This window comes from Delphinapterus leucas, chromosome 17, assembly GCF_059928025.1.
Source record: "Delphinapterus leucas isolate spDelLeu-1000000601 "Yukka" chromosome 17, BTC_Dleu_Yukka2, whole genome shotgun sequence".
NCBI classification, from domain to species: Eukaryota; Metazoa; Chordata; class Mammalia; order Artiodactyla; family Monodontidae; genus Delphinapterus; species Delphinapterus leucas.
In genome coordinates, this window is record NC_143145.1 from 72,570,437 (window position 1) to 72,585,489 (window position 15,053).

General features: G+C 41.0%; 1 protein-coding gene across 1 annotated transcript in view; it reads right to left on the reverse strand.

Annotated features, from left to right (window-relative positions):
• The window catches only part of C17H8orf34 (chromosome 17 C8orf34 homolog), a 109,758-nt gene extending 102,481 nt beyond the window's left edge, over positions 1-7,277 (reverse strand). Inside the window, 3 exon segments of the mRNA XM_022595250.3 lie at positions 6,922-7,056; positions 7,058-7,111; positions 7,113-7,277. Coding sequence (XP_022450958.2) covers positions 6,922-7,056; positions 7,058-7,111; positions 7,113-7,262 — 339 coding nt within the window. The 5' untranslated portion in view covers positions 7,263-7,277.
• Positions 7,278-15,053: the final 7,776 nt, after the last annotated feature.

The window sequence follows — 15,053 nt, forward strand, 5'->3', positions numbered from 1 at the left end:
TCTCTCTGCTTTAGTTTTTTCTTTTTCCTATTCCTGGTGGTTACTTGAACATTTTTTAAATTCCATTTTTATTTATCTACCGTTTTTGAGGGCATCTTTTTGTATAGTTTTTTTAGTGCTTGCTCTAGGTATTACATTATACATATACAATTAGTCAACAGGTATTGTCATTTTATCAGTTCAAGTGAAGTATAGAAACCTTGCCTTCTTTGCACCTCTTAACCCTTCCTTGATTATAATACAATTTTCTTAAGTACTTCCTCTACATACTTTTAGAACCTCATCTGACATTGTTATAATTGTGCTTCAATCATGACATAATTTAGAAAATTCAAGAGGAGAAGGAAAACGTATCATATTTACTCATATTTTTGCTCTCTCCATGTTCTTTCTTCCTTCCTGATGTTCTAAACTTCCTTCTTCTTTCATCATTTCCTTTCTGTTTAGAGAACTTCTTTAGCCATACTTTTGGGGAAGGCCTGCTGGTGACAAATTCTCTTGATTCCCCTTTCATTTGTGAAGGATATTTTCTCTAATGGAATCCTAGTTTCTTTTTTTTCAGCACTTGAAAAATATTGTGCCACTTCCCTTGGACCTCCATGGGCTGATGAGAAATACGGTGTCATTCTAATTGCTTTTTCCTCTATGGGTAGAATGTTGCATTTCTCTGGCTGCTTTCAAGATTTTTCTTGTCTTTCTTCCCCAGAAATTTAATTTCGATGTGTCTTGGCACGGATTTCATGGCAGGGGTGGCCTTGTTACCACTGGACCACAAGTCCTGAGTCTTCTCTAGGCCTCTTCTGACACAACCCCAATGGGGAGGGAGAGGAATGCCTTACTACTGTCAGGGGTGGGAGGAGGCCAGGCTTCTCACATGGTCTTCACTGACATTGGCCTCAGATCGGGGGTAAGAGTGAGGCAACAATGTAAAATCAAATTAAAACCACAATGAGATACCACACAAACCAGTTAGAATGGCTATTATTAAAAAGACAGATGATATCAAGTTTGGGTGAGAATAGTGAACAACTGAAACTCTCACACACAGTTGGTAGGAACGTAAAATTGTACAAGCTTCAAAACTAGTGGCTAATGTCTTAAAAAGTTAAACATACACCTACTATATACTATATGATCCATCCAACCTATTCCAGGTCCCCAAGAGAAACAAAAGTATAAATCCATACAAAATACTAATTCAGCAATAAAAAGAAGTAAACTACTGATACAGGATGCAACATGGGCGAATTGCAAAATAATGATGTCAAGTACAAAGTGATATACACCTTCCCCCCAAAAAAGGAGCATAGAGTGTGATTCTATTTATACAAAACTCTAGAAATGGAAAACCAACCTTAGTGACAAAAAGGAGATCAGTGGTTGCCTGGGGATGTGGAAGAAGTAGAAGGGTAGGAGGGAGGTATTACAAAGAGGCATTCCAGACAGCAGGAAGGAGGACAGGCATATGAGAAGATGTCCCAGCTGAGTCCATGTATTTTAGGTACCTTCCAGGAAATTGCAAACATTTCCACTACATATCATTGACTCTATGACACTCGATCATATGTAGGTGCAAAGGAGATGCCACCACTCATAAACAAACAGAAACAGTATCTCTGTCTCAGTACCCTTTCTTGTGTTCCAGCACTCTTATGCATTTATTGTTTTAATATTTTTGCTGATATTTCAATAAAATTTTGAGAGGGAGTAGAGGAAAATGCATATGCTTAATTAACCAGAATTGTAAATTTTCTTTACTCAGAATTTTAGTTTATTATTCATTGGTTGCCACGTATAAATCATTGATAACAATTCTTAACTACACTCACATAATTTAATGTTTAAAGAAACCCAATGGATGAATTATTTTGTAAATGCTCATTTCCTAGATGTCCTTTTCTATTTTTAATATTTTTAAAAATTTTGAAATAATTTTAAACTTACAGAAAAAGTATGTGAACAACACAAAGGACTCCATATACCCTTTACCTAGAGACCCCATTCAAGTTTCGCCAACTTTTCCAAAAATGTCCTTCATAGCAAAAGTATCAACTCTAGAAACATATTTTGCACTTACTTGTCACGTCTCTTCAGTCTGAGACCTCCCTTGACTTTCATGATCTTAACATTTTTTAAGACTCCAGATAAGCAGAATTTCCCCATCAAGCTTATCAGATATTTTCCCATTATTCAATTCAAGTCATGCATGATGGGCAGGAATATTACAGAAGTGATGCCATGTTGTTTTAAATGCATCCTAAGAGGGGGCACAACACTTGAGTAAAGTAGCGTCTGCCAGGTTTCTTCACTACAGAGTTACTTTTTTCCCTTTTATAATTAACATCTATTTTGTGGAAAGATACTAGAGATTATGTAACATCTCATTCCTCACCCAACTTTCACCCATTAGTTTTAGCATTGATTAATGTTTCTTGCCTGAATTATTACTAAGATGGTTGCCAAGTAGTGATTTTCTAATTCCATCATCCCTTCCAGTTTTATTAATTGGCATTGTACTTATAATAAGGTAAAGCTTTCTCTTCTCCCTATAAATTGAACACATTCATGTATCCCATGAATGTGTGGAATAAAATATTCCTATTTTATACAGTAAGATAATGTTACTATCATTCTTTATTTTGCTTCTTAAATTGTCCCAGATTTAGTTAATAGGAGCCTCTTCAAGCTAGCTTCTACGTCCTTTGGACATGTTCCTTTCATTCTTTGACCACTTCCTTACTTTTTAGCGTAATAAGATGTTCCAGGTTCACCTTGTGTTTCCCAGTGCCAAGCCCTGAATTAACCATTTCTCCAAGGATGCCTGGTTCCACTTAATGGGGAATATCGTTTAGAACACAAATCTGGCTGCTACGGTTCACCATGCATTTGATGGGTCCACCTCATAACATATTTGCCAAATCAGTTACCACAAACGCAGACTATGTGAGTAGACGCACTAAACACAGAAGGTTATAAAGTGATTCCATTCTACTTGGAGTGGGTCAGACCACATTTGGGAAAAAGCAGTGAACTTAGTTTGCCACATCTTCAGTAGACAGAGATCTAAAAATTCTATGGAGATTGTATGAAGACCGCATCATTCTGCTTTTTAAAAATTGTAGTATAGTTGATTTATAATGTTGTATTGGTTTCAGGTATACAGCAAAGTGATTCATATATATTTATCAAGATATAATCTTTTTCAGATTCTTTTCCATTATGGGTTATTATAAGATATTAAGTATAGTTCCCTGTGGTATAACTTTGTTGTTTATCTATTTTCTATATAGTGGTGTGTATCTGTTAATCCCAAACTCCTAACTTATTCCTCCCTCTCCCCCCTTTCCCCTTTGGTAACCATAAATTTGTTTTCTATGTCTGTGGGTCTGTTTCTGTTTTGTAAATAAGTTCATTTGTATCAATTTTTAGATTCCACATATAAGTGATATCATATGGTGCAGGATTTCCCACTCTTGTGAGTGTGACTAGGCCGGAACCAAGACATATGGCCGCCCTGAGCACCATTCCAACCCATAATTTTCAAATAATTATCCTATTTAACAAGATGAGAGAAACTGAAAATTGTATACTTCTTTGTATTAAAAATAATGAATTTATTGAAACGTTTCACATCATATAACCTCTTGAGAATTAAGTTAAACTGCTTACAATATAAACAAAGTAGATGGCTTGATCCTAATAAGCAACAGAATTTCTGATCACCAAGTTGTTTGACTGTTAGGTGCCTAGCCCTAGGCTTTGAGATCAGTCTTACGTTTGCCCCATGTATCTTACCTACGTATGTTGCAAAAATATTCTACTTTGGTGGCAGCCAAACCATTTCACATCTTGCCAGTTAAGTGAGGAGCTATGTGTGAAATCTATATTAAGATTATAGTTCTAACTTATTGTAGCAACATCAAGCATTCGTTATAGATTGATGCCAGACTGCTAACTACTTGCCTGCCCTGAGCAAGCCAATGAGAGCACTAAAAGTATTATATCTTACAAACATTTCAAAGAGTTTGTGGAATCTAAGTCATTATTGCCATTTTCACCTTATAGCTTCATACTATTTAATTAAAATATCATTACCCAAGACTCTAATGCAACGATTTCTAGGCATGGTTTTGTAATGCCTCAAAATATCTTCAAACATAGTTAAAGGTAGTATAAATGTATACTTCTAAATCACCTGGAAACAAGATTAATTTCACTCTAAAGTAGTTTTTGAAACACCATATTGTGTGCAGCACTCTGATAAGCTTCTCAAATGATAAAATGTTAGAAATAAATAAACTAAGTAAGAAATAAACTAAACTAAGTAAACTGTACAGGTTTAAAAAAAAATGAGATGTAAGTATCCTCAATACCAGTATATGTTGCCTTTGCTACTGTTTGGGCCAGGGCACGAACCCATGTCCCCTGCATCGGCAGGCGGACTCTCAACCACTGCGCCACCAGGGAAGCCCTTTGCTACTGTTTTAAATAACATTCATGTGCTCTCTTTAAAGTGTCTCGCTTCAGTGAGTTTTCTTAAAACAGACCTAGCTAACAAAATCTGTAAAGGGAACATATTGTCAGGTCTTATATATTTTCAAAACTAAAGTAAAGCTATGTCACTAATGCCAGTGCTTCAGCACGAAAAAAAAATCACCACAAAGCACAGATAATAAAACTTGGTACCACCTATTTCAATTTGTAATTGGTAAATGGAGATTTTAGCTTATGTCACTGTTTCTTACAATGTGGCCCAGGAATTAAATATGTGACCATCATTTGTGCTACTTCTTACTAAATTCAGGTTCCTAGGCTTCTCTTCTGATCTCTTGAAGCAATTTTTATGAGAACTATTAACCAAAGGCCTGGGAGCTTTGAGGAGAATGATAGATCAATATGTCCATTTTACACTAGTTCCACTGGCTTTCAAGTATGAGGAGACTTGCCAGTTTTGTAAAGTACATGTAATTCTACTCTCAAAACGAAGCTCTCTCATGATCAAAACTGTTGCATAAGGACTTGATTTCAGTAGAAGAGAACTTATCCATTTTCTCCCTTTAATTATTTAAAGTGCACATCAACCCTTACAAACTAACTACTCATCACTGCAATCCAAGCTAATGGGGATGTATGTGATATGTTACCCCCAAAAATGAATAAAATACAAAGCATATACTTTTGTCCTTGTTTGTTTTTTAGTGAGGAGGTCTAATGATTTTATGAAACAATTCTGCCATCCCTTAAGATTCAGCAGTGGAACTGAAAAAGTGAGCATTTAAAACCAAGTTGGATTTATTTCCTAATTATGTATATAGAAAGTTTACATACATTCCAAACTCTATTACTGTCACTTGGAGAGAATCTTGGGAATTATAAAAGTCAGCAAATGAGGACAGCATCTATTAAAAACAATTCATGTATTCTCCCTAGGAAAATGTACTTATATTCTAGAGAAGAAACCCTCTAAATGTATTTATTTTATGTTTCTTTTGATACAATTAACACACTGCCACAGAGGGTTATTATATTTCTCCTTTAAATACAGTGTATAGTCTCTAATCTTTACACTAAAGGCAAAGAAAGGAATTCCAGTAGCTCCAGCAATTCTACTCTGCTTTTGTATATGCACTTCCTTTGCTAACACTTTTCGCAAAAACAAGAATCAAGACATATATTGTAGGACTTTATGACTATACAACAGTGATTCTCAGTTGAAATAATGGTCATATCTCCCAAGACAGTACATGGTTAACTTAAAAGTTGGTCAGAAAAACAAGGGATTTTGCAAATCTTGGTTATGTGAAACCCGTTACGATCACACCCTTGTCCGCTCCCTTTTTGTGCTGGGACATTAATTCGCAGTCTTATTTTCTCTGCAATTATCATTCTCCTCTCTTCAGTCCTGGAGAAGGTGTTCCATCCTCTGCTATCTCTTTCCTCCTGCCTCGTTTCAGCCTTAAGACACCGCGGTCATGTAAACGCCCAAGTATGACCACAACGGATTTTTTTGGCGGGGGGGGGCGGGCGGGGATCTCGACCCTCCCACGTCCTCTCGCAGCGGGTCCGTGCCCAGCTGGACGGTTGGACAGGAAAGGAGGGGACCGTGGGCGTCCCTCCCCGCTGGCCTCTGCAGCTGCCCAGCGCCCTGGCAACCGGAGGGACGCTTTGCCGGTGCCTGGTTTCAGTCCCCCGTTCTCATTTTCTCCTGTTCTCCCACTTTTCCATTCTCCTACTGTATTTTTGTCATCAATTCTTTGATGGCGAGAGAAAACAGCTCAGAGCTGTCTCCTTCCCATAAATACGCGTGTGCTTTTCCCGAACCTTTCTCTGCCCCCTCTCCCCCCCTAACACAGGTAGGGGGGCCGCAAGGCAAAGGATTCTCCTTTCATCCAGAGACCAATGTCAGCGCCTCAGCTTGGCAATTTCATTCCACACGCCCGCACCTACCGAAGCCTACTTCCTACCAGTTCAGTTTTCTCCCAGGTAACCTTATTCCATCCCATTGCTAAGCACTTCCTCCACCTTTTACGGGTTCTACTACTGCCTACGTTTGGGGAAAAACGCGCAAGACAGTGTGAATTCCAGGAAGAAAGTGAGCGTGTGTAAGGCTGAGTGTGTGCATCCGTCTGTCTCAGCCCGTCCGGGCCCCGTGCATGTGGTTGCAAGGTGCAAGACAGTCAGACACCTCAAACTTGCCATGCCAGGATAAGGCTTGTCCCTCCAGAGCTTACCTGTCCGCGCCCAAGTAACCGAAGAACCGCCCGCGCGGCCGCGTTCCAGGACACCTGGCCCGGACAGAGAGAGAGAACTGGGGCCACAGGGGCGTCCCTCCCGCGCATCTCTTCTGTCTCCCTCCTTCCCTCCGGGGTGTCCTGAACCCCCCAAAGACAAACGGGACCGCCCGCACCTGCAGCGCCTTACCTCAAACAGGGGACCGATCTTGTTCTTCTCCAGGTAAGCCTGGATCCGGGATTGCTGATGAGAGGCCATGGAGAGACCGATGGGCCGCGGAGAGTGCGGGAGACCGCGCGGCCGTGCGCCTCTGCCCGGGGACACCCCTGCTTTCCCCTGGACCCGGGCTGGGACAGGAGCTCGGGAGCCCGGGCTCCCCCGGCGCGGCGCGGCGCGGCGCGGCGAGCTCGGCTCCCGGCGCGGACGTGGGCTGCAGCCGTTGGAGCCGCGAGCGCGTGGGGCGCCGAGAGCCGGAAGCCGGGGCGCGGCGCCGCCAACTCAGACAACTCGGAGGCGAAGGGAGCACTCATTCATCGCGCTCTCCTCCTCCCCGAGCCCCACGGCTCTCCGCCGCGCCCGCGCGGGGGCACCTGGAGCAGAGGTTCCAGGTTCCTTTCTCTCTGGGCTGCAGCGGCGGGAATCAGGGGGCGGGAGGCGAGCCGGGAGGCGCGGCTCTGCCTAGAACGGCGCAGGGGGGCGCCCTCGGGCGGGCCGGGGCCGCGGGGCTCGAACTCGCGGGGAGCGTGCGTGTGCGTGCGTGTCCGCGCCGACGGTGGGTGCCCGCTCTCCCAGGTTACGGGAACACCCGCCCGGGCTTCTCCCCAGTCTCTGCTCGCCCTGCCCGCTGCTCCCTAGCGACAGCGCCGCTCCGAAAGCCAATGGTGAAGGTGCTTCTTTCAAAGTGCACATAAATCTGGCGCTTGTTGGCTACTCCTTGGCAGCTACAAAGGCAGTTCGAAAGGGGGTCGTCCCCACCGCCCCTTCTGAGCCTCTCCTCGCACCTGCTGCGCTGCCCCGCTAGCTCAGGGTCCGAGATGGGGAGAGTTGTAAGAAGGTGCTTGAGTCTGAGGGTCTGCCACGAACATGAAGTTGCCTTCCTTCAGGTGGTCTGGCTTGGCTTGGAGCAAGTCGACGGGAGGAGAATTCAGCCGGAAACTCCCAAGGTGCAGACGCCCAGAGGCTGGGGCAAACCTTTAGCTTTTGACAGGAAGAAGAGATGGAAGCGAGCCAGCCCTCCCTCCCAGTTTGCCTTCCTAATCCTCGTATAATTATGTGGATTACAACCCACACGTAATTATGGCTATATATCTATAGCTACATCTCAAATACTACGCTAGTGCACTTAACGATGTTTCCTATAGATGCTTCCTGAGCTCCTCAGATTTAGCCAGTAACTTTTTATTATGCAGCAGTTTCCGAGGGAAGATCTCCAGACAGCAGAGGTTCCTTCACAAGCTCTTTCTTGTGGAAAAACGAAAAACAAAAAAAAGCAATCATTGAGGCCTCCAGTGATGAGTTCCCTGTCTCCTAACCATGATGTGCTATCAAAATAAAAAGATTTATATTAGTAAACATGAAAGTTAGAATGAAGGGAGCAGTTATCCTAAAGCAGACCGCAACAGAGTAGATTTCCTTTTCTTTCGCCACTTTCTGGATTTCTGTAATTCATAATATCTTTATTGGTGTCAGTGTTTTTTCTTTTTTTTTTTTGATAAATTTATTTATTTATCTTGGCTGCATTGGGTCTTCATTGCTGTGCGCAGGCTTTCTCTAGTTGTGGCGAGCGGGGGCTACTCTTCGTTGTAGGTTTTGGAGCACGGGTTCTAGGCACACACCCTAGAGCGCAGGCTCAGTAGTTGTGGTGCATGGGCTTAGCTGCTCCGCGGCATGTGGGATCTTCCCGGCCAAGGGCTCAAACCCGTGTCCCCTGCATTGGCAAGCGGATTCTTAACCACTGCGCCACCAGGGAAGTCCCAGTGTTTTCTCATCTGTATTTTAAATGAACTACTTAAGTAGAAACATGCACTAGTTAAGAATGGAATATCCCCAAAAGTACTGTTAATTCTATTTAATAATTCAGATTATTATTCTGCCAGAACACCTAAGAGCATAACCATCACTGATAACCTGAAATAGACATGATTTGGACTGAAAAGATGCCCAAGTTAATACTTTTACAATCAGACTCAGGTGATCTGCCCAGGGAGAGCTAAACTGAATAGCAGTGAGGTGCCCAGGGTTCTCACATATTTTCCGTTGTGGATCAAAGGCATACTCACTTATATATATTTTTAATATGTTCAGGAGAAATTAAATATATAGAGTGAATATCAACATTTTTATTTGCTATTAGGTATGGTACACAGCCATCTATGACTCAGCTAAAAAGTCAGGCATTTTTGACACCACACATAGCACTGGAGCATCAGAACAGTACCTTATTCTAAGAGAACTGAGGAAGATGCTTCTTTAAATCAGACTATTAACCTACTTATTAAGCCTTCACCATACTCAGAGCACTGCATCTAGGGCCTTGAATGGAAAAGACAAAGCTTTGCTGGCAAAATACTTAAGCAGTAAAGGGAAGATCATGAAAATATATACATTTATGTATATACGTATATCAAAACACTGGACATCCCCAAATTACATTTTTAAAATTCAGGAAACATTTCAGAAGTTTTTCAAGGCCTACCTTAAATACCATCTCCTCCACAAAGCATTTCTTCGTTCTTTCCATTTATCCCCAAACCTGACTTCATTACTAAAATAAATATTTATTGCACAGGCTCTCCGTGGCAGACATTACGTTAGGAGTGACGATTCAAAGGTGAAGGGCCTTGTCTTTGTTCTCAGGTGTTCAGTCTTTTTGAGGCAATTGGTATATACACGAATAATGACATTATAATGCATGGTGCTAACATAGATAAATAAAACATGCTGTGTGCATACCGAAGGATGAAAAAATAACCTGTGTCCGAATAATCAAGGAATACTCCATGAAGGAGATTGTGTTTGAGCAAACTGTCAAAGGAAGAGTAAAATTTTAAAGTTTTCCAGATAGCATTGGTGGAGTGAGGATGGGGATAACGTTGCAGGCTTCGGCATTAAAAAAATAGCATATGCTGGGCTTCCCTGATGGTGCAGTGGTTGAGAGTCCGCCCGCCGATGCAGGCGACGCGGGTTCATGCCCCGGTCTGGGAGGATCCTGCATGCCGCGGAGCGGCTGGGCCCGTGAGCCATGGCCGCTGAGCCTGCGCATCCAGAGCCTGTGCTCCGCGACGGGAGGGGCCACAACAGTGAGAGGCCCGCGTACCGCAAAAAAAAAAAAAAAAAAAAAAAAGCATATGCAAAGGCACAGAGGCACAAAACAGCCTGGTGATTAGAGAAACATAGGGTGGATATGGAGGATTGGCATGTGAGGTTAAAAATGTAAGCAGAGTTCAGCTCATTAAAGGTCTTACTTGCTAAGAGACACAGGCTTGCATCTTCTGGGTGATGAGAAGTGACTAAAGAGTTTTGAGAAGAGGAGCGTTATGGTCAGGTAAAAGTTTTAGAAAGATTGCTTTGGTTACAACATGCATAATAGATTGAAAAAGAATGATACAGGGAGAGCAAAACTAATTTAGGGTACAGAATCCACAAGCAAATCATGAGGGCCAGCCTTTGGACTGGAGATAAAAGGATGGAGAGGATGGGAAATATTCAAGGAACATTTAAAGACTAATTTGTTGATTACCTTTATGTAGGATGAAATTAGAAGAGGCAATCAAAGATGACCCTCTGACTTCTACAATGAAGCTAAACGATTATAAATTATTTGCCCAAGTCCCCCAATGAATAATTGATTGGGCCAGGTTTTGATTCAGTATTTTCAAACTCAAGCTGAAGCTACTTCCATTTTTTATCCTGTATCCTGAAAATTAGTCAAGAATTTAGTTTCCAGATATCAGTATCCTTTGGTAGAAAGGGTTATGTCTCATGACCTGGCACATAGTAGGTACTCAATAAATAGCAGTTAAATGAATTAATTAAATTTCAGTAGCTCAATTCAATCCAGCTATGTTCTTTCAGGCTAAACTTTGCCTCTGACATGTGTCATTTATGTTTTGTTTTCTTCCATTTAATTAATTGCATGCATATTTTAGTCTCTCTTTTAAATTGCAAACTCTCTAAAATCATGAACTGTATCTTAATAATTCTCTTGCACTTTATAGCATGCAACATAGTATATTTTCATACAATATGTTTTTCATAAACATATCTTTAATTAATACCCTATTGCTATACATTTTGAGAATTTCATTTAGTCTCTTTAAAGTTGGCTGACAAATAACCACTTTTTAAAAAATTAATTAATTTATTTGTGGCTGCGTTGGGTTTTCGTTGCTGCACACGGGCTTTCTCTAGTCACGGCGAGTGGGGACTACTCTTTATCGCTGTGCACCACGGGCTTCTCATTGTGGTGGCTTCTTTTGTTGCAGAGCACGGGCTCTAGAGCGCAGGCTCAGTAGTTGTGGTGCACACGCTTAGTTGCTATACAGCATGTGGAATCTTCCCGGGCCAGGGCTCGAACCCATGTCCCCTGCATTGGCAAGCGGATTCTTAACCACTGCGCCACCAGGGAAGTCTGTAACCACTGTCTTGGATTGAGTTGACCAGCATTCTTCTGCAAACATAGCACAGTACCTTTATGATGCTTTCCCTTTTTTTTGGCTCGAGCACAGCATGAAAAGGCCATTTTCAGTGAGACTGTCTTGACCTCATTGTGCTACAGAAGTGCCTATCAGCATAATTTACAAATATACAGAATCCAATTTATAGAATGTTCTAAAGCCCTTGTGTAACTGCATCTTGCACAGCTCCTGAAACAAATAATTTTTGATGAGAGACAAGAGAACAATGGTGAAGGCCAGTAGACCTAATTAGGAAGTATAAACAATGTAATCCCTTGAAATTAATTAAATACTGAAATAAGAAACAGAGAAGCTCTATATGGGTTTCTTGAATTTAGGCTGCTAGCCTGAAGCGTATTTGTCCCCTTCCTGTATCTCTCTCACCTTGCCACTTTAAAACAGCCAGAGACTACTATTTTCCCAAAGAACTCAGTGTATCACCCCCCGGGATTTTCATTTTTGTCCTATTAGTGGAGAGGTGGCATTAGAGACTGAAATAAAGGGAGTTCTGGAAGAGATAAAGCAGACAAGTGGGGCATAGAAAAGTCCTGAATGGGGAACTTCCTAAATGTAATTTGATTTCAATTAAATTACAAATTGTCAAAAAATTAATGATAATTATGCTTTAAACCACATAAAAGTATTACATAGTGGGATTTCTATATATGGAAACTTTCAAAATATATGTTTCAGGAAAGAATTCAAAAGATGCCTGGGTATACTTTGATGCTAATGCAAGAATATTTATTACCACTTCACATAGTATAATATACCTTCAGTTATAAAGACTGATTTCCACATACTGTTAGATCTGTGATTAGCCTGAGGACCAATATCTGTGTTAGCATGTGTGAAGGATCATTTAGGTCTCCTCTGAATTTGATTCTCTCTTTAGTATCTCCTTAGGAAAATGTAGGCTGTTTTCTTGTGTACTCTTAGGTGGTGGTTCAAATCCAGCTGAAATGGGGAGGGGGTGGGGGGACACATTATTTGGGAGTCTACCAGCATTATCATTGAGAACACTGACCTCAGAGTTCTAGCCCAGGATAAAATCTAGGCGTTGCCATTTACTAGCTGTGTGATGTTCAGCAAGCTACTTAACCTCTCTATCCTCAGTATCCTCATGTGTAAACTAAAGATAAACATTACATAGTTCATCAGTTTATTATGAGGATTACAGGAGCTAATGCAGGAAGCATGCATATGGGGCCAGGTACAGAGGAAAGATTCAATAAAGGGCAGTGCTAATATTGTCATTATTGTCATCATGACATCATCATTATCACCACCATCATTATCAAGTCCCTGAGATTTAGACTTGCAAAATTCACATAAGCTGTATTAAACCAATTACCTGAAGAAGTCCTACGTAGAATGTCTTGCAAATCAAAGCAGTAAGACAGGATATTATAGTCTCTTAATTAAAGGAAATAAGAAAGGTATTTCTAAATTCAAAAAGAGAGCTGTAAGGTGAGTATAGAGTGTAATATAAAATGATCTACTCAATTATATTACTCTACATAAAGAAATTATTTATAAGGGAAGAAAGGTTTCCACAAGAAGCCTGGTAAAATGAGAGGCAATAGGAACTTTTCAGTGATTATCCATACCTGCCGAGTAGGACAAAAAGCTACAGGACCCAGCACATAAGAGTCACATCCCCTTGTTTTCAGATGAGGAAACTGAGACACAGAGGGGGTAAGCAACTTGTCCAAGGTCCCAGCTAGTTAGTAGCAAAGTCCGTATTTGAACGAGGGTAGTATTTTAAACACCACTCAACTGCTTCTCAAGGCTCTGACTACCAGTGTCACTTCCTTTGCTTCGAATTTGTTTGTACCAGGAGGTATCTGGGTGACTACTTTGACTTGCCTAGTATGTTTATATGGGGAAGGAGGTAACCTGGGTGGCCGATACCCATGTAATTTTCTGGCCTCATACTAAATGGAAACGTTGGCAAACTGGCTTATATGTCTCTTGAGAGTTTGAATAATGCTAATCAATCATATTGGGACTGATTCTAACTGAACTGATAACATCGACTCACTGGACCTCCTAAATTGAGAACTCAAATGATACTGCCAGCTTGTGAAATCCTGCATCCAGCCTTCTCAGGTGACATTTCTATCTCTTAAATTTCCACATTTAAATATTAGGTGTTTTTTTTTTTTTTGCGGTACGCGGGCCTCTCACTGCTGTGGCCTCTCCCGTTGCGGAGCACAGGCCCCGGACGCGCAGGCTCAGCGGCCATGGCTCACGGGCCCAGCTGCTCCGCGGCATGTGGGATCTTCCCGGGCCAGGGCACGAACCCATGTCCCCTGCATCGGCAGGCGGACTCTCAACCACTGCGCCACCAGGGAAGCCCTAAATATTAGGTTTTAATATTTAACTTTTAATATATGGCATGTTTATAAGCAATCACCATCTAAAATATTTTATGTCAATAACTTTTTATAACATTTATTTGCATTACATCATGAATCATTTAAAGTAAATCTACAGATATCAAACTGCAGATAGCTTTGACATTAATTACTAATAAACTGTTAACCCCGACATGCTTTTTACTTATAATTTCCAAAATGATACTCTCTTGATTCTTCATACCAATAAGTGAGAGTCTTTGTTAAGAAAAACAGCTTAAACAATGAAAAATGCTACAGAATACTATAACATGATACTGAATTTATTGAAAGGGAGGAGAAAATAAGAGCGACTAAACAAACAAAGGATGACTTAGAAAGGAAAACAATTCTACTTGGTGTGCACCCTTGGGAGAGTCAGGCACTCTGCCTAGGACAGGATGTACTATTGCTCTAATCTAACTACCAAGCAATAAGTAACACGGGACCTATTTCTCAAACACACATCTCTGTAAATGCCAGCTAATGCTCAGCTATAATGCGGCACATCACAACCACTCCAGCACTAAAGGCTAAAGGTACATTTTAGCAGAATTAGTGGAACCACCGTTGCCTAGAGGGGATTTAAATTAAAAAAAAAAAAAAAAAAAAGGGATGACAGCTCTCTGCAAAAGCACTCTGGATGCTATGGTACCCAAAGTAGTCAGCAGATTCCCTCCTTCCAAAGCAAATGTTGGTCTATTTTCTGTGGATAATACCCATCCCTCTCCAACCCTCTGATGATTTTGGTCCTGAGAGTCAGAGAGGTTTCTTTTGTGATGTCTAAGGTTTGTGCGAAGCTTCCACAAACGTCAGAGAATCACACTGAATTATTATATATCTACCACGAAAGATTTCTGTTGAGGTCATGAGGAACAGCAGCTAAACTTACTAACTTTACCTGGGAGGATTAGGAAACCAAAAATTAAATGAACAAATGAATGAATGAATGAATAGGTGGACAGATGGAAGAACAGAGGAAGGAAAGAAACAATGAATTAATTAAAAGCTGATAATTCATTAGGTAACCATGAGGCATATTTAATAACCAGGTCCTCAGTCATTTATGTCTAAATCCCCCTTTTCATGCATAATAAAGTTAGTTGATTTTGTTCAACACAACACAATTATTCTAGGTATTTATAAAGTATTTAAATATAATCTTTTCTCCTTTTCATTTCATTATCTCTAATAAAATGGCATTATGTAAAAACTTGTCTTAAAGCAATGACAGTAAGGCTATTTT